This window comes from Corvus moneduloides, chromosome 24 (assembly GCF_009650955.1).
Source record: "Corvus moneduloides isolate bCorMon1 chromosome 24, bCorMon1.pri, whole genome shotgun sequence".
NCBI classification, from domain to species: Eukaryota; Metazoa; Chordata; class Aves; order Passeriformes; family Corvidae; genus Corvus; species Corvus moneduloides.
Window position 1 is genome coordinate 48,989 of NC_045499.1, and position 18,130 is coordinate 67,118.

General features: G+C 53.0%; 1 protein-coding gene across 1 annotated transcript; it reads right to left on the reverse strand.

Annotated features, from left to right (window-relative positions):
• Positions 1 to 14,840: 14,840 nt before the first annotated feature.
• LOC116455525 (olfactory receptor 14J1-like) lies at positions 14,841 to 16,122 on the reverse strand. Its single transcript, XM_032133477.1, has one exon. The coding sequence runs from the start codon at positions 15,771 to 15,773 to the stop codon at positions 14,841 to 14,843; it is 933 nt and encodes a 310-aa protein (XP_031989368.1). The 5' UTR covers positions 15,774 to 16,122.
• Between the last annotated feature and the right edge of the window lie 2,008 nt (positions 16,123 to 18,130).

Consider the following 18,130-nt stretch of genomic DNA (forward strand, 5'->3'; position numbering starts at 1 on the left):
CAACCCCCTTCTCGTCCTCACCCTCATCCTACTCCTCCTAGTCCTCCTCCTTTTCTTCCCTTTCTTCATCCTCCTCCTCCTCCTCCTCCTCCACCTCGGCCTCCTTGGCCTCTTCCTCCTTCTCGTCCTCATTCTCATCGTCCTCGTTCTCGTAATCCTCCTGGTCCTCGTCCCCGTCCTCATCCTCGTCCTCATCCTCCTCGTCCTCATCCTGGTCCTCCTCGTCCTCGTCCTCCTCGTCCTCCTCTTCTTCCTCCTCGTCCTCGTCCTCCTCCTCCTCGTCCTCCTCGTCCTCCTTGTCCTTGTCCTCGTCCTCCTCCTCCTCGTCCTCCTCTTCCTCTTCCTCATCCTCGTCCTCATCCTTGTCATCCTCCTCGTCCTCGTCCTCATCCTCGTCCTCCTCGTCCTCCTCGTCCTCCTCGTCTTCCTCGTCCTCATGCTCGTCCTCGTCGTCGTCCTCCTCCTCCTCGTCCTCCTCCTCCATGGCCTCTTCATCCTCCTCGTCCTCGTTCTCCTCATCCTCCTTGTCCTCGTTCTCCTCCTCCTCGTCTTCCTCCTCCGCATCCTCCTCCTGCTCCTCCTCATCCTCCTCCTCCTCCCCCTCATCCCCCTTCTCGTCCTCACCCTCATCCTACTCCTCCTCGTCCCCCGCCTTTTCTTCGTCCTCCTCCTCCTCGTCCTCCTCCTCCTCTTCTTCCTCCTCATCCTCCCCCTCCTCTCCCTCCTCCCCCTCCTCGTCCTCACCCTCATCCTACTCTTCCTCATCATCATCCTCCTCCTCCTTCTCATCCTCCTCCTTCTCCTTCTCATCCTCGTCCTCCTCCTCGTCCTCCTCCTCCTCTTCTTCCTCCTCATCCTCCCCCTCCTCTCCCTCCTCCCCCTCCTCGTCCTCACCCTCATCCTACTCTTCCTCATCATCATCCTCCTCCTCCTTCTCATCCTCCTCCTTCTCCTTCTCATCCTCCTCCTCCTCCTCATCCTCTTCGTCATAGCTCTCCTCGTTGTCATCCTCATTGTCGTCCCCCTCCTCCTCCTCTTCCTCCTCCTCCTCTTCCTCCTCCTCGTCCTTGTCCTCGTCCTCCTCCTTCTGCTCCTCGTCCTCATCCTCCACCTCGTCCTTCTCCTCCTCCTCGTCCTCCTACTCATCCTCTTCCTCTTCCTCCTCCTCGTCGTCCTCCTCGTCCTCATCCTCCTCCTGCTCCTCCTCATCCTCCTCCTCCTCGTCCTCCTCCCCCTCCTCTTCCTCTTCCTCCTCCTCGTCGTCCTCCTCATCCTCATCCTCCTCCTCCTCATCCTCCTCCTCGTCCTCCTCTTCCTCGTCCTTCTCGTCCTCATCCTTCTCCTGCTCCTCCTCATCCTCCTCCTCATCCTCCTCCTCCTCGTCCTCCCCCCCATCCCCCTTCTCGTCCTCACCCTCATCCTACTCCTCCTTGTCCCCCTCCTTTTCTTCCTTTTCTTCGTCGTCGTCGTCCTCCTCCTCCCCCCCGTCCTCCTCCTCCTCGTCCTCGTCCTCACCCTCATGCTCGTTATTTTCATCCTCTTCCTCCTCGTCGCACTCCTAATCCTCCTCCTCATCCTCATCCTCCTCCTCCTCATCCTCATCCTCGTCCTCTCTATCCTCCTTCTCCTCCTCCTCCTCGTCCGCCTCTTCCTCCTTGTCCTCCTCCTCATCCTCCTCCTTGTCCTCCTTGTCATCCTCCTTGTCCTCCTCCTCCTCGTCCTCATTCTCTTCCTCGTCCTCATCCTCGTCCTCCTCGTCCTCCTTGTCCTCCCCTTCCTCCCCCTCCTCCCTTTCCTTGTCCTCACCCTCGTCCTAATTGTCCTCGTCCTCGTCCTCCTCGTCCTCCTCCTCGTCCTCCTCCTCGTCCTCTTCGTGCTCGTTATGTTCCTCATTTTCTTCCTCCTCCTCCTTGTCCTCCTCCTCCCCCTCCTCGTCATCCTCATCGTCCTCGTCTTCGTCCTCGTCCTCCTCCCCCTTGTCCTCTTCCTCGTCCTCCTTGTCCTCTTCCTCCTCCTCCCCCTCCTCCCCGTCCTCCTCCTCGTCCTCACCCTCATGCTCGTTATTTTCCTCCTCTTCCTCCTCGTCGCACTCCTCATCCTCCTACTCTCCTCCTCCTCCTCGTCCTTATCCTCGTCCTCATCATCCTCCTCCTCCTCCTCCTCCGCCTCCTCCTCCTTCATCTCGTCCTCATCCTCCCCCTCCTCCCCCTCCTCGTCCTCACCCTCATGCGACTCATCCTCGTCCTCGTCCTCCTTCTCCTCCTCCTCCTCCTTGTCCTCGTCCTCCTCCTCCTCTTCCTCGTCCTCCTCATCCTCCTCGTCCTCCTCCTCATCCCCCTCCTCCTCGTCATCCTCCTCTTCCTCCTGCTCATCCTCCTCCTCTGCCTTGTCATCTCCTCGTCCTCCTCATCCTCCTCGTTGTCTTCTTCTTCCTCGTCCTCGTCGTCATCCTTCTCCTTGTCCTCTTCATCCTCCTCCTCCTTGTCCTCCTTCTCCTCTTCCTCCCCCTCCCCCTCCTCCTCGTCCTCCTCCTTATCAAAAGAGAAAAATCACCTCAGGTCCCTGATTGGGAGCAGTCTTGGGATCCCAGCTTGGATATAAAGTGCCTAAACAAGAGATGGAAAGACTCTAGGAGATTCCAGGTGGAGTCTCCAGTGGACCTCGGAACAGAGAGCGGTTTGCAATCACAGGGGTAGAAAAGGCAGGATGGCCATTCTGTGGGCGAGCCTCTGGCACCCAGCCACGCTCCCAGCGCTGCCCCCTTTTGCTTTGCCATTTTTCTTGAGTTCTCAGTAAATTTTAAGAACTCATTTCCATATCAGATCTGGGTCGTTTATAACAGTTCCAGGTGCCCCGCAGTGTTGCAGTGCTCCCTGTGCACCCTGAGGCCCCACATCAGCCAGCCCAGGCCATTGCCACGCTCCCAGTCACTCCCAGCATGATCCCAGTGACTCCCAGTCTCTCTCAGCATATCCCAGTTGCCCCCAGCATGCTCCTGGTCACTGCCACTTCCTCCCAGTTGCTTCCAGCATGATTCCAGTTGCCCACAGCCACTCCCAGTCACCCTCAGTGATGTCCCTGTTGCTCCTGGTATATCTCAGTTGCCCCCAACGTGGTCCAAATTTCCCCCAGCATGCTCCTTGTCATTCCCAGTATGATCCAAATCAACCTCAGTGTGATCCTAGTTATCTCCAGCATAGTTCCAGTTGCTCCCAGTTGCCCCTAGTACAGTCCCAGTCACTGCAAGTATGACCCCAGTGGCCCCCCAGCACAGACACAGTCACTCCCAGTTGCTCCCAGTTTCCCCCAGCATGCTCATTCCCAGTCACCCCAGTTGCCCCAGCATGGTTCCAGTTGCCCCCAGCATGATCTCATTCATTCCCAGTATATCCCAGTTGCCTCCAGCACACACCCGTCATTCCCAGTTGCTCCCAGTAGCTCCCAGTAGCCCTCAGTGTGGTCCCAGTGGCTCCCAGTATTTCCATGTCCATGCTCCCAGCGCTGCTCTCAGCCTTTATCCGTGGGGATGGGAATGTCCCGCTCCCTTCCCAGGGCAGGCTCACACCTGAGCCAGGTGTGCAGGGCAGGACCTTGCCCTGAGCCCAAGCCCTGTCCCCCCTGCAGGATCTGCTTCCCATCGGCCTCTTCCTCCTGCGGCCCCAAGCCCAGCTCGGTGCTGAACGAAGGGCGCTGGGCCGGGGTCATCCCCTGGTGGGGGCTGCGCACCCCCTCTGCCCCCTCCCCAAATTCCCTCCCGGGGCAGCAGGGGCTGGCTCAGGAGCCCTGGGGTTCCTGGGGCTCCTGCTTTGCTTCCTAAGGAAAAGAACCGTCCTTCTCCTCCAGGCGCCCATGGCTATTGGAGAATGGCTAGAGGAGCAGGGACATGGCTCATTGATAGAATTATTGGATCAATAAAAGAACTGCAAGCAGAGGTTTGTGTGAGAAACTAACAGCATGGGAAAAGCACCTGTGTGAAACAGGCCTGGGAACAAAAAGGGAGTTTTGAAGACTTGCAGCTGTGCTGATAAGATGTGCTGACCATGAGAAGGGAGGGTGAACTCTGAATTCTTTAAGCATAACATAGCTAGTAGAATTTTGCCAATGTAGTCTAATTATGTAGAAGCAGAAATGTGCTGTGATAGGTTTAAGCCGATTAAGAGTTAACAAGCTTGCATACTATATAAGTGTCTCTGGATTGCTAATAAACAGAGCTTGCTTGCTTCTATCAACCATATTGTCTGGCCTGCAATTTCTCCTCTCGCCGGAGCCCTCGCAGTCCTCGAACACTTTTCCAACACATGGCGCTCGAACTCGGACTGGCACTTCGTTTCCTTTGGCTCGGCGGGACAACTGCAGCACTGGAGCAGCGCCGGAGGGCGTAAGGATTGGCGGCTGCAGGCTGGCACCTGATCCCAGCCTGGAGCGCCCGAACAGCGGGGTCCACCGTTTGGTTGACAAGGGCTAAACCTGACAGGCTGCACGACCCTGACAGCAGGGACAGCACAGTTAGACGCAGTTTGCGGTCAGACGCAGTTTGCGGTTAGACGCAGTCGTTGCGGTAGGACGCAAATATGGAACCAGAGGTGGCCCTTGGTTTATTTTTACGCTTTTTAGAAAAGCGGGGAATTAAGGAGATAAATCTTAATAAGGAATGTGTGGGGTTAGTGGAGTTTGCAAAGGCAAAGGGGTTTTTTAAAGAGTCGGGGTCGTTGTTTCATGAACAGCAATGGAGAGAATATGGTGAATGTTTGTGGAATTTAGTAATAGACAAGAATAAGGAAGCTAAGAAGTTAATGAAGCCCTGGAGAGCAGTTACTAATTGCCTAAAACGGTATCAGGTTGAAAAGCAGGTAGCAGCAGTTGCTACAGCTCATTTAGAAGGCAAAGACCCTCCACCGGACATTATGACACTCGGGAGCGATTATGTTCCCACGCCACCAATTGGGTGTCCTGTAAAACCCCCTACAGATCTGACACCACGTACCGTATCTACTGCACCCCCGGTGAGAAAGCAGCACGAGTTACCAGACGGCGACAAAAAAGGAGCTAGAACAGGAAGCCGCTAGATGTCGCCATGAGCCTGCTGGAATCGAAATTCACAGCGCATGTAACAGCCCTAAATTGCAATGTAGTCGGGTTGATTGGAGAAATATCATAAAAACAGCCCTTGAAAATAAAGACTATGAACTCCCTGAAGCGATCGGAGATCCAGTTGCCTTCCCAGTAATATATCAAGCAGGTGGGGACGAAGTAGTAGGAGAATATAGTCCTGTAAACTGTTAACTCATCTAAGAGGCACAGTCAATGAATCCGGCCTGCACAGTGAACCAGCCAAGCAGATGCTAAACTATGTGTGGGGGTGTGGGATTCTTTGCCCAGAGCATATTAAAACTATTATGAGAATGATTATGACCCCTTCGCAACTTATGCTGTGGCAGGCGCACTGGCAACGCCTTTGTGATGCCTCTGCTAACACGGCCCGTGACCAACAAGACCCCTTACATGGGGTTACGGTGGAGCAGCTTATGGGTGTTGGGCAGTTTGCCAGAGTGGAAATGCAAGTGCAAGTGGGACCAGAAAGATTATTAGAGGCTGTGAGACTTGCCCGGCAGGCAATGTCCTTTGTAAAAACAGCACCCCCTCAGCCCTCCTATTTGTCAAGCAAGCAAGGAAGGGATGAGTCCTTTTCTAGTTTTGTCAACAGGGTTGCTAATGCTATACACGATTCGGATGTACAGGATTTTACGAAGGCACCATTGCTAAGACAGTGTGTTATGGAGAATTGTAATCTGTTCACCCGATCTATAATAGTTACCTTGCCAGAAGACGCACCGGTAGAGCTGATGCTAGATAGAATGAGCCGAGTGCCAGTAGGACCACAGGCAATGTTAGTGGAAGCTGTTAAAGAGATAGGAAAAGATCTCGTGAACGCCCAGACTCAAGCCTTTGCAGCCCTTGCCCCCTTGAAAGGGGCAGAAACGCCAAGAGACGGGTGCTATAATATGTCTAATGAAGTCAAGTGCTACCGATGCGGCCGAAAAGGACATGTGAAACGGCAGTGTCAGGTCCAGCGAGTATGGTGCCGTAACTGCATTCTCAGTACTCACTCCACGGAAGCCTGCCGGAAAAGGCCGGGAAACGGGAGACTGAGCGCCAAGGGTTGCGGCGCGCTGACACCAACAGTGGCCCCAGCAGTAGCGATGCCAGTCTCTGCAGCTCCCTGCAATCCGCTGACTGCCTTCGGCCAGCAACCCAAGGAAGCCTCGGCTTGGACCTGGCAACAGCAATAGATGTGACTCTAATCGACGGCCGGCCCCAGAGGATTCCGACAGGCATCAAAGGACCCCTGATTATCAATGGACAGTGCTATGGAGCTTTGCTGTTAGGCCACTCTTCTAGCAGCCTGAGGGGACTTTTTGTATTACCCAGCCTGATTGATAAAGACTATAAAGGAGAAATTGGCATTATGGCTCAAACTCGCTTTTCACCTGTGCACATCCCGGCACAGAGCAAGATCGCTCAATTAATCCCTCTGCCTCACCTGACTGCTGCTATAGCCAAGGGAGCGCCGGAGCGGGGAACGGGAAATTTTGGTTCAACTGGGACTCTCGCTCTTCTTACCCTCCCGCTAGCTCGGCAGCCAGTTGCTACTGCAGTATTCACTCATGGCAGTGATTCCATAACGTTACCTGCGCTCTTGGACTCTGGAGCAGACTTGACAATTGTGGCCAATTTATGCTGGCCTCAGCATTGGCCCCTTCAACATGCAGCGGGGGGGTCGAAGGTGTCAGAGGCACTGCCTTAGTACAATGCAGCCGAGATCGAATTCAAATTATTCTAGATGGACGCACTGCATCTGTTGTAGTCACAGTGATGCCTCTGCCTGAGAAAGTTAACGCTTTAATAGGGAGAGACGTGCTCAACCAGCTGGGTTTTATGCTGACCACTGACACGCCTTCTCGATAGCGGCCGCTGCACTGACTTTCCCGATCGCCTTGCACTGGATTACAAATGCCTCAGTGTGGATCGAGCAGTGGCCACTCAAAGAGGAAAGTGCAGTTAAGTCAAGGACATTTGCGACCATCTATGAGTCCATGGAATACACACATTTTTGTCATCAAGAAGAAATCTGGGAAATATCGGCTGTTGCATGATTTGCGTGCTATTAATGCTCAGATGCAAGCTATGGGGACCTTGCAACCTGGCCTTCCCAATACTGCAGTTGTACCTGAGAACTGGCATTTACTAATAGTGGACCTAAAGGAATGGTTTTTTACTACACCATTGCATCCTAATGACATGCATCATTTTGCCTTCACTCTCCCTGCTATAAACAGGGAAGGGCCTGCTTCCCGATATGAGTGGACAGTGCTTCCCCAAGGGATGAAAAACAGCCCCACCTTGTGTCAGATGTATGTTGATGCTGCACTGAAGCCAGTTCGAGTGCAGTGGCCAAAACCCATCATTTATCACTACATGGATGATATCCTCGTCGCTCAGCCAAATCCAATCACCCCCCAACAAGAACTTTTGCTCACCAATCAGCTAAAGCAGTATGGCTTGATTGTCGTGCCAGAAAAGGTTCAGTGTACGCCTGTTTGGAAATACCTAGGGTGGAATATCACCGAAGCGCAAATCAAGCCACAGAAGGTGACAATTCAGACCAATCTCAAAACCCTGAAAGATGCACAAAAACTTTTGGGTGACCTGCAGTGGCTGCGACCAGTCGTTGGCATCAGTAATGATGATCTAGAGGTACTACGGCCCTTGCTGAGAGGGACCAATCCCTCTTCGCCTGTTTGGCCCACGCCTCAGCGAGTTGATACTATCCAACGTATCAGTACTGTTATTGCAGACAGAGCAGTTGATTGAATGGACACTGATCTTCCAGTTGATTTTACTGTCCTCCACGGGGAGAGGCAACTTATCGGTGCACTGACCCAGTGCAAAAAGAAAAAGGGGGAGCAAGTTAAGGTACTAGAATGGATGTTCACAAGCCTACAGCCTAAAACAACATTGCAACAGAAAATCGATAATGTGGCAGAAGGTACAGAAAGGCCGCAATCGTATAATACAAGTCACTGGGCAAGAGCCAGGAACAATTTACTTGCCAATGAAAAGAAATGAGCTTGAGTGGTATCTGCAACATTCTCAAGCCTTGCAAATTAGCTTGCTAAGCAACACCCAGCAAATTGAAGTACAACCACTCAAGGCTCCAGTACTGAAATGGATGACACAGCATACATGGATCCAGATTCCCAAAAGGAGCAAGCACCCACTACAAGAAGCAATAACAGTGTTCACCAACGCGGGAAAGAAGTCCCGACGAGCAGCTGCGATGTGGCAGGTTCAAGGACAATGGTGCCATCAGATACTAGAGGCTGAACCTGAGGACTCTTTGCAGACCCTTGAATTAGCTGCAGTGGTCTGGGCCTTTAAGCGATGGTTGTCTGTTAAGCTCAATGTAGTAACAGACTCATTATATGTTGCTGGCATCGTGGAACAGATAGAGGATGCTAGGATCAAAGACATAAATAACAGACGCCTGTTTGAACTACTGCGCCAGCTCCAAGCAGCTATTGGTCAGAGATCGTGTGCCTATGCTATAATACACGTCAGGAGTCATCTATGGACAGAGGGCCTGGGCGAAGGGAATGCCTATGCAGATCAGTTAGTCTCTGTGACAGTGCCATTGAATGAATTTGCAAAGGCACGGGAAGCCCATAACACATTCCACCAGAATGCCAGAGGTCTTCATAGACAATTTGACATCACCATGGAAGAAGCCAAAGGAATAGTACGGGCATGTCCTACATGCAGTCATCATGGCCCGGGTCTCGGTGTCGGGGTTAATCCCTGAGGCTTAGGCCCGAACGAACTATGGCAAATGGATGTGACCCATGTTCCTGAGTTTGGCAGACTGAAATATGTGCATGTCACTATAGACACTTGCAGCAAATTTATATGGGCATCAGCGCAGACAGGTGAAAAGGCCCTTCATGTAATACGATACCTGACCAGCTGCTTCGCCGTGATGGGCGTACCAGAACAGATCAAGACAGACAACGGTCCTACCTACATTAGTGAGCAGCTTCGAAAGTTTTGTCAGCAGTGGAGTGTGCGGCACGTCACTGGAATCCCTCATGTACCCACAGGGCAAGCTATTGTAGAGCGAGCTAATCAAACGCTGAAGTTATATCTAGCCGAGTTCAATGACATTTCAGATGTGCAGGAAAAATTAGCAAAAGCCTTGTATGTATTAAATTACTTGTGTTTATTTGGGGATAGTGACGCTGCACCTGCCTATCTTCACAGCGGTATTGTAGAAGCAAAAAAGAAAGTAACAAAGCCTTTTTATGTGATGTATAGGCACCCAGCTACAGGGATCTGGCAAGGGCCCGCTGAGGTTCAATATTCAGGCAGGGGGTACGTGTGTGCTTACCCCAGCAGGACCTCTGTGGGTACCCAGCCGTTGGACTCGTGCTGCGACAGAGCCTGCAGTGAACAGCGCCGACCCTGGATCCAGAAGCGCATCAGCGTGAGGAGGAAAAGCTAGAAAGGACTGTTGTGCCCACTGTATATACACAGCAAACCTTACTTGGGATAAGGGTTCACCTTATATCAAGAGACTGTTTTAACTGTGGTTTTGTGAACTGTAGAGCTTGGGTTAAGATACTTTGTGGTCATTGTAATAAGAGAATTTGGGTACATCATGCACAGAACTGCAGGTGGAAACTTATTAGAATGTCTCAGTATAATGCTCGTAGTCACTAATGCTTGCTTGATACCTAGCTCCCAAGCATGGGTTCCAGTGTAGCCCAAAACAAATATTTGGGTTACTCTGGCTAACCTAACTAAACAAAGTACTATCTGCCTATCTCTTTCTTCTCCCGGAAACCCATTCTCCACTTGTTTAGTACAGCTGCCAATAGATGCTTGGCCGTGTCCGACCTGTGCCCCGACCTGTAAAGTGACTAGTCCATCTATCACAGTCAATAATTGGGATCGGTGGGTGCCCCACTTACCTATTGCCCCTGCTGAACCACAAGAGCTGGAGTTACTAGGGTCTGTAAAAGCAGATGCCTGTGTTATGTTTAATAGGACAAGTAAGACATGCAGACAGGAAAACTGCAAGATACCTCCCACCAATGTAAACTCCAGTCTACCAGTATATCGTAATAGTTCCCTGTGGTGCAATTGTACTGCTACAAAGCTGTCCATATCTACTAACTCTCCTCTAACTTTGCCATATGGTTGCTTTTTAATCTGTGGTGATCGAGCATGGTCAGGAATTCCTTCTCGCTTAAGAGGTGGAACGTGTACAATTGGCAGGTTGTCATTACTAACACCAAAGACATCAACGATATTGCAAATGACCCAACATTACCGGGTAAGGTGTATGGCTCATCAGTTTACAGCTGAATGCTGAGATAATGTAAAATTTTGGTCCCCCGCAGCCATAATAAGTGCATCCTTTTTAGCCCCTGGAGTTGCATCTGCTGGAGCCCTTGGCATATTGAACAAGCTAGGCTGCTGGCTTGCTAAGCAAACTAATGCCACTTCAAAAGCATTATCAGAGCTCTTAGTAGATGTAGATTCAGTGAGGCATGCTACCTTACAAAACCGAGCTGCGATTGATTTTCTGTTGTTAGCTCATGGACATGGTTGCGAAGATTTTGAAGGAATGTGCTGTATGAATTTGTCCGATCACTCCCAATCGATTCACAAGCAGATAAGTGAGTTACATTGGTTAACTGCTCAATTGCAGAAAGAAGACAGTCTCGGCTTAGAAGGATGGTTAAAATCACTTGGGTTAGGATCATGGCTAGTCTCACTCGTGCAGCATTTGATTACTGTAGGACTAGTAATATTATTAATAATAGTGTGCTTACCTTGCCTATTCCAATGCTTGCAGAAGATGATATACAAAGTCACTACATCTGTAGCCAATCAAGTATTGCTTGTGCAAAAAGAAAAAGGGGGAATTATTGGAGAATAGCTAGAGGGGCAGGGACATGGCTCATTGATAGAATTATTGGATCAATAAAAGAACTGCAAGCAGAGGTTTGTGTGAGAAACTAACAGCATGGGAAAAGCACCTGTGTGAAACAGGCCTGGGAACAAAAAGGGAGTTTTGAAGACTTGCAGCTGTGCTGATAAGATGTGCTGACCATAAGAAGGGAGGGTGAACTCTGAATTCTTTAAGCATAACATAGCTAGTAGAATTTTGCCAATGTAGTCTAATTATGTAGAAGCAGAAATGTGCTGTGATAGGTTTAAGCCGATTAAGAGTTAACAAGCTTGCATACTATATAAGTGTCTCTGGATTGCTAATAAACAGAGCTTGCTTGCTTCTATCAACCATATTGTCTGGCCTGCAATTTCTCCTCTCACCGGAGCCCTCGCAGTCCTCGAACCCTTTTCCAACACATGGCCAAAACTGAGATTCTACCTCCCAAATTCTGTCTATCCAAGGATTGCTCCCAGACAAAATGCTGCCATGCGAGACAGGTCTGTCTGCTCTCGCCCATGGTGGCCACCTCTCATCTTCTTCCTAAACACCTGGACTTTGTGCTTTTCTTTCATGTGGAAAAAACCCATCCTTCTCAGCTGTTGCTATGACCCAGCCCACTGCTGGGCTGGGGCAGCGAGATGCCGATCAGCCCCGGACCCTCCCGTGGATCGAATTTCCCCGGGACACAGACTCGCAGGGTGGGTCTATGGGCGGCTCAGAAGCTTAAGCCGCATCCCCCTGGGGCTGCGCCCGGCTCCAAACTGCCTTTCCCTGTTTGGGAGAATTCCCTCTTACTCGGTTGTTCACTGGTTCTTTGTTGTATCTCCCAGTAGTTCTTGTTGAATTGTATCCTCCCCCTGGCTTGTAACTCATTGGTTGTTTTCCCCTTTCTCCACGGTTTTCAAACCCCCTCTAAAACTGAGGGAAAAGCCTCTCAGTGGGATCCCAGATTAAGATCATTGCCATGTTCTGGTTGCTAAACTTCTGACAATAAACCTGTTGGAAGCCAGACCAGAACCCTCTCTCTCTATCTCCAAACTAACGTGAGCCGATATCATCAGCTCCTGCTGTGTCTCCTCTGCAAAGAAGCCAGCAAGCTCAGCCAGCAGCACTTTTCCTGATGCCGAAGTCGCTTCTGCGACACACAGAAGTAACACAGCTGGACTCTCTCTGACCGAGGGCACGCCAGAGCTCGTGCAGCGAGCACAGAACTGCGTTACTCGACAAGGTGCCCATGGCCAAAACTGGGATTCCACCTCCCAAATTCCCAGTATCCAAGGGCTGCTCCCAGACAAACCTGCCAGGACAGACAGATGTGGCTGGCCTTGGCCTCTGGTGGCCGTGCCTCATCTGGCCCTGAAACCCTGGGGCTCGGTGCTGCCCTTCCTCTGGAGACCACTGTGACCCTGCGTGGCCTCGTGGAACCCAGGGGCCGTTGTGACCCTGCAGGGCTGGTGGCACCAAGGGGACCATTGTGACCCTGTGGCGTTCCATGGAACCAAGGGGCCACTGTGGCACTGCTGGGCCCAAAGAACTGAGGGGCCTTTGTGACCCTGCAGGGCCCACAGAATCAAGGGAACATGGAACAGCTCTGGCTGCCTTGGGCTCCTGGGGCCGCCTGGCAGCTCCGGCTGACCTTGGCATGGCCAGAGCTGCTTCTCACCTGCCCTGGAGCACTGGGGCTCCGTGCTTTCCTTCCTGTGTGTGTTGGTTTGGCACGGCCTGGGTTTTGGTAGCGGGGGGGCCACAGAGGTGGCTTCTGTGAGAAGCTGCTGGAAGCTTCCACCATGTCCGGCAGAGCCAATCCCCGATGGCTCCGAAGATGGACATGGCACTGGCCAAGGCTGGGCCACTGAGAGAGGCTGGTAACCCTCTGTGAGATCAGATTTCAGAAGGAAATGAAAACAAAGTGGGACACAGTGTTTTTGTAGTCAGAGAAGAGGAGGAGGGAGAACATGTGAGGGAAACAACAGGGAGACACCAAGGGCAGTGGAGAAGGAGGGGGAGGAGGTGCTCCAGGAGCCAGAGCCGAGATTCCTCTGCAGGCTGTGGTGAGACCATGGTGGAGCAGCTGTGCCCCTGCAGCCCCTGGGGATCCACAGAGGATGCAGAGATCCACCCGCAGCCCCTGGGGATTCCCGGGGGATGCAGAGATCCACCCGCAGCCCCTGCGGATCCCCGGGGGATGCAGAGATCCACCCGCAGCCCGTGGGGATCCCCGGGGGATGCAGAGATCCACCCGCAGCCCTGGGGGAGGTGCCCACGCCAGAGTGGGTGGATGCCTGCAGGAGGCTGTGATCCAGTGGCAGAGCCGCTGCAGAGGGGCCCTGCTCCCAGGCTGGAGCAGCCTGGCCTTGAAGAACTGACCCCATGGAACTGACCCACGCCGCAGCAGTTTTGGGGGGGCTGCTGCTCGTCAGATTGGACCCACATCAGAGACGCTCACGGAGAACTGTCTCCCGTGGGAAGGGACCCCACGGTCTCACAGGGGAACAACTCCTCTCCCTGAGCAGCGGGAGAAGCCACAGGAGATGAACTGACCACAATCCCCATTCCCTGTCTCCTGCACCATCGGTGGGAAGGATGGAGGGGAGGGGGAAGGTGTTTTGAAAGCTCTTCTTTCACTTCTCATTATCCTGCTCTGATTTTGTTATTAATAAATTCACTTGATATCTGTAAGTTGAGCCTCTTTTGCCCAGGACGGTGTTGGATGAGAGATCTCTCCTGGTCCTTGTCTCAACCCATGAACCCTTTGTTATATTTTCTCTCTCCTGTCCAGCTGTGGACAGGAGTGAGAGAGCAGCTTTGGTGGGTGCCTGGAGTCCAGGCAGCATCAATGCACTACAGACCTGAACAAAAACTCCCTGGGCAATGATTCCCCTGTGACCTAAAGCCCCCACCCCTCACACGACAGCCCCGTCCCACAGAAATGTCAGCCACTGAGCCTCTTGCTCTCCACGGCTTCACTGCTTTGGTGCCCAGTGGTTGCCACGGGGCCACCATGGCCCCTCTGAGCTGGGTTTGGGTGGGGTTTTGGTGGGTCTGCAGTCCCTGTTGTAATGTGGTTGTTCCAGTTCACACACCACGATCTCTGGGCTGGCCACTCTGGGGATTTATTTTTAAGTCACGTTTAAGCTGCAGCTTTGTCCATTCTATTATTCACGTTCAGGCTGGCAGCTCCAGGACTCGCTGTGATCCACCTGTGACTCACATGCCAGGGCCATAAAATTCTGAAAAACTTCACTGATCAGCCCAGCAATTCCAGCCACTGCTGTCTACTTTTAAATAACACAAATCTGTCAACCCCTCCTGTGCTCACAGGAGTGCCACAGAGCAGGACAGCAGCACAGCAGCCAGAGCTGAGGACTCCCACAAGGACAGAAGGACAGCGTGGAAGGATAAACAGAGCAGCTCTGAAAGCACCGAGTGCTGCTGCTCCCTGGCCCTGCTGCTGTGCTGGGACTCAGCTTCTCTCCCCCTCTGCACACAGGCACTGCCCTGACAGATTCAGATGAGGTTTCAAAGGAAGCATTTTTGACAAACAAGTTGCTGCAGGATCCTTTATTTTGCTACAGTGCACAGAGTAGGTGACTCCTCATTTCCATTGTCTCTGGGTAAAATTCAAGGTGTAAGCAGTGAATTCTAAATAGGATGAATGATCCCAGTAATGGGATGTCGATGGGCTAAATAAAGTTTCCTTGAGCACAACATTATCACAAAATGAAAAAGGAAACCCTGCACACACACAGCCACTACTAAAAACTTGAGCAGACAGGCTGGGCCTGCACTGAGTTACACTGCAGCTGCGGAGAACAAAACCAGCACTTCATTGCTGCTGAAAAAATCCAGTCATCATTTTCCTCAGGGTATCCCAGAGCTCCTGGTTCCTCAGGCTGTGGATGAGGGGGTTCAGGGCTGGAGGCACCACCGAGTACAGAACTGACACTGCCACATCCAGGGATGGCGAGGAGATGGAGAGGGGCTTCAGGTGGGCAAACATGGCAGTGCTGAGGAACAGAGAGAGCACGGCCAGGTGAGGGAGGCACGTGGAAAAGGCTTTGTGCCGGCCCTGCTCAGAGGGGATCCTCAGCACAGCCCTGAAGATCTGCACATGGGAGAAAACAATGAACACAAAACAGCCAAAGAGCAAACAGACACTGACAGCGATGAGCCCAAGTTCCCTGAGGTGTGATTTGGAGCAGGAGAGCTTGAGGATGTGTGGGATTTCACAGAAGAACTGGCCCAGGGCATTGCCCTGGCACAGGGGCAGGGAAAATGTATTGGCCGTGTGCATGAGAGCGTAGAGAAAGGCACTGGCCCAGGCAGCTGCTGCCATGTGGGCACAAGCTCTGCTGCCCAGGAGGGTCCCGTAGTGCAGGGCTTTGCAGATGGACACGTAGCGGTCGTAGCACATGATGGTGAGGAGGAAATACTCTGCTGAGAGGAAGAACAGAAAGAAAAACACCTGAGCAGCACACGCGGAGTAGGAGATGTGCCTGGTGCCCCAGAGGGAATTGTGCATGGCCTTGGGGACAGTGGTGCAGATGGAGCCCAGGTCGGTGAGGGCCAGGCTGAGCAGGAAGAAGAACATGGAGCTGTGCAGGTGCTGGCCGCAGGCTCCGGCGCTGATGATGAGGCCGTTGCCCAGGAGGGCAGCCAGGGAGATGCCCAGGAAGAGGCAGAAGTGCAGGAGCTGCAGCTGCCGCGTGTCTGCCAATGCCAGCAGGAGGAAGGGGCTGATGGAGCTGCTGTTGGACATTGGCTGTGTCTGGCCATGGGCACCTGCTCATGAGGAATGAAACAATTGAAAAGTTAGAGGAGATCTGTAACCGCAACCAAAGCCATTTCCTGTACACCCTCCCCTGGAACACACCCAGACACCTTTTTGTGTTTAAGAGTTCTGAGGTTTTTGTTTTTAAGCTCCCCCCATATCTCTCCTGGTATTCTTGGATATCAGAAATCCTCAGCATTTCTGCTGCCCTCAGGGAGAACAGAGCAACTTTTGCAAGGCAAGATGATGAGTGGAGACTCAGAGGAGGTGCTCTGTCATTCTGACCTGCTCAGAGTTTCTCTGGGCTTTCACTTTTCTCAAATGCAGAATGTTCACCCTCCCATGTTTCCCTTAAAGATCACCAGGTGCTGCTGAGAGCAGATGGATCCACCACAGACCCCCAAATGTCCATCCCTCTCTCAAGGTCTCAGCACCACATTTGTAGCCGAGGACACCCCTGGCTCATTTCACCAACCCGACAGCATTTTCACACTTGTAGCATCTCTGCTTTTCTCCTCTCTCTGGGCCTTTCAGATAACACAAAGATGCTCCAGGACATGTTTGCATCCTGGAGGAAACTCCCAGCTTGGAAGGAAACCTCGGGGAGAGAGCCAAGAGTCCCAGAGCTGGCACTGGATGAAGGGAGATTGAGCTGCTGCCCTGGCTGCACTGACAGCCCTGCCCACAGCCGGGCACTGGGGCCAGCGTCACCCTGAGCCAGCTGTGCCCCCTCCCAGAGCCCTCAGGGCCAGGCAGCTGCTCCCAGCCCTGTGCTCTGCAGAGGGAACTGGGCCCGGGGCTGCAGAGCTGCCCCACGGCTCTGCTGCAGCTCTGCCTGCCCAGGAGGGGCTTCACACCTTGGACCCCCGGCCCTGAGGGCAGAGGCTTGGCTGGGGGGCACAGGAGGGAGGGGGCTTCTTCAGAGGGAGGGGCTGCACTGGAGGGGATCCTGTGGGGATCTCTAAACTCTCCCTGACACATTTCTGGCTTTGTTTTCTCTCCTTCCCTGATCTCATCTCTGCTTCCTGGGGATTTTCCTCCTGGAGCTGTTTCCCTCTGCCTGATCTCTCCCTGCCAGCACTCACAGACCCCAAATCTCTGGGCACTCTCCTTGGCCCTACAGAAACCTGCCTGTGTGCAGGGCACTGGCTGGGACAGGTTCTGTTTGCAGCTTGGAGAAAGGACAGCTCAGACTGAGCCTGATGGGTCCAGCCAAGGTGATGCTGGTGCTGTCCATGGGCCCAGGAGTGGCTGAAAGCACAGGAGGGATCTCCTGTGCACCTGCTGATCACTAAAAGGAACAGTTTGGATGTCCCAGGGACCTGACAAAATTCGTAACACCTTTAATATTTATCCTCCCTCCCCACCATTCTCCAATGGCAGGAAACTGAAAACAAAGTCTCAGGAAATTTCCTCATTTCTATCAAAATCCTTGTATTGGAAATATTCTGGGAGTGATCAGAAACCCTCAGCCCGTCAGAGGCTCATGAGCATTTCACCTCCCCTGCACTCGAGATGCTCTGAGTTGTACTCACAGAACCCGTAGGCACTGGGATGCTGCAGCTTTAGGAGATCCCTCCAGGAGCTGCAGCTGCCGTGTCCTGCAGCCAGAGGCTTCCTGTGCCAGGGGCTGGGAGTGATTCTCCCGCAGTCACTTCCCAGCCCCTTCCCAGCCGCGGCTGAGTTTAAGCCCTGTGTGCCTCTGTGCTGTGCCCGGGCTGGCTGCAGGCAGTGCCCCAGCCCTGCTGGGCTGTGCCCAGGAGCTGCTCCTGGCCAGAGCTGTCTCTCTGCAGCGCTGCCGCTTGCCAGGAGCTGCCTCTGTGCCAGGAGCCCGGCCCAGCTCAGCAGCACACACACAGCACAAGGACTGGAATGACCCTCTCGGGCCTTGGTGCTGAGGCCCTGAACATCAGTCCCTGACAGGGACTGGCACAAACCTCCCAAGAATTCCAGTCAGAATTGAACTTCAAAGTTTCTGGAAGTTTTCATGGGTCCCAGTGAGGGACACGACTGAGAAAGTGTCCCCAGGCTCCAGTCAGAGCAGAGAACTGGAGGCAGGGATGGCAAGGGTGACAAAGGGAAGCCAAGTGCTGGGAGGAGACACCTTGTCCTGAGGCCCTGGGGCCACCTGGCACAGCCCCAGCAAGGCTGGGCACTGTCAGCCCCTTGTCCTGCCCTCAGCATCCCCCCACATCCCAGTGGCCTCAGGGATCTGCGGGAAGGGGAAGGAGTCCCTGGGCAGCCTTGGTCAGGAATGGCCCTGGGGGCTCCTCAATGCTCCCAGGGACTGCAGGGTTTTCAAAGGACTTTGGCTTTGGCTTTTGCCTGGGAGTCTCTGAGAGCTT

What these genes read in the sequence shown, in the direction of transcription:
- LOC116455525 (XM_032133477.1), bottom strand. Translation starts at nt 15,773, where the DNA reads ATGTCCAACAGCAGCTCCATCAGCCCCTTCCTCCTGCTGGCATTGGCA.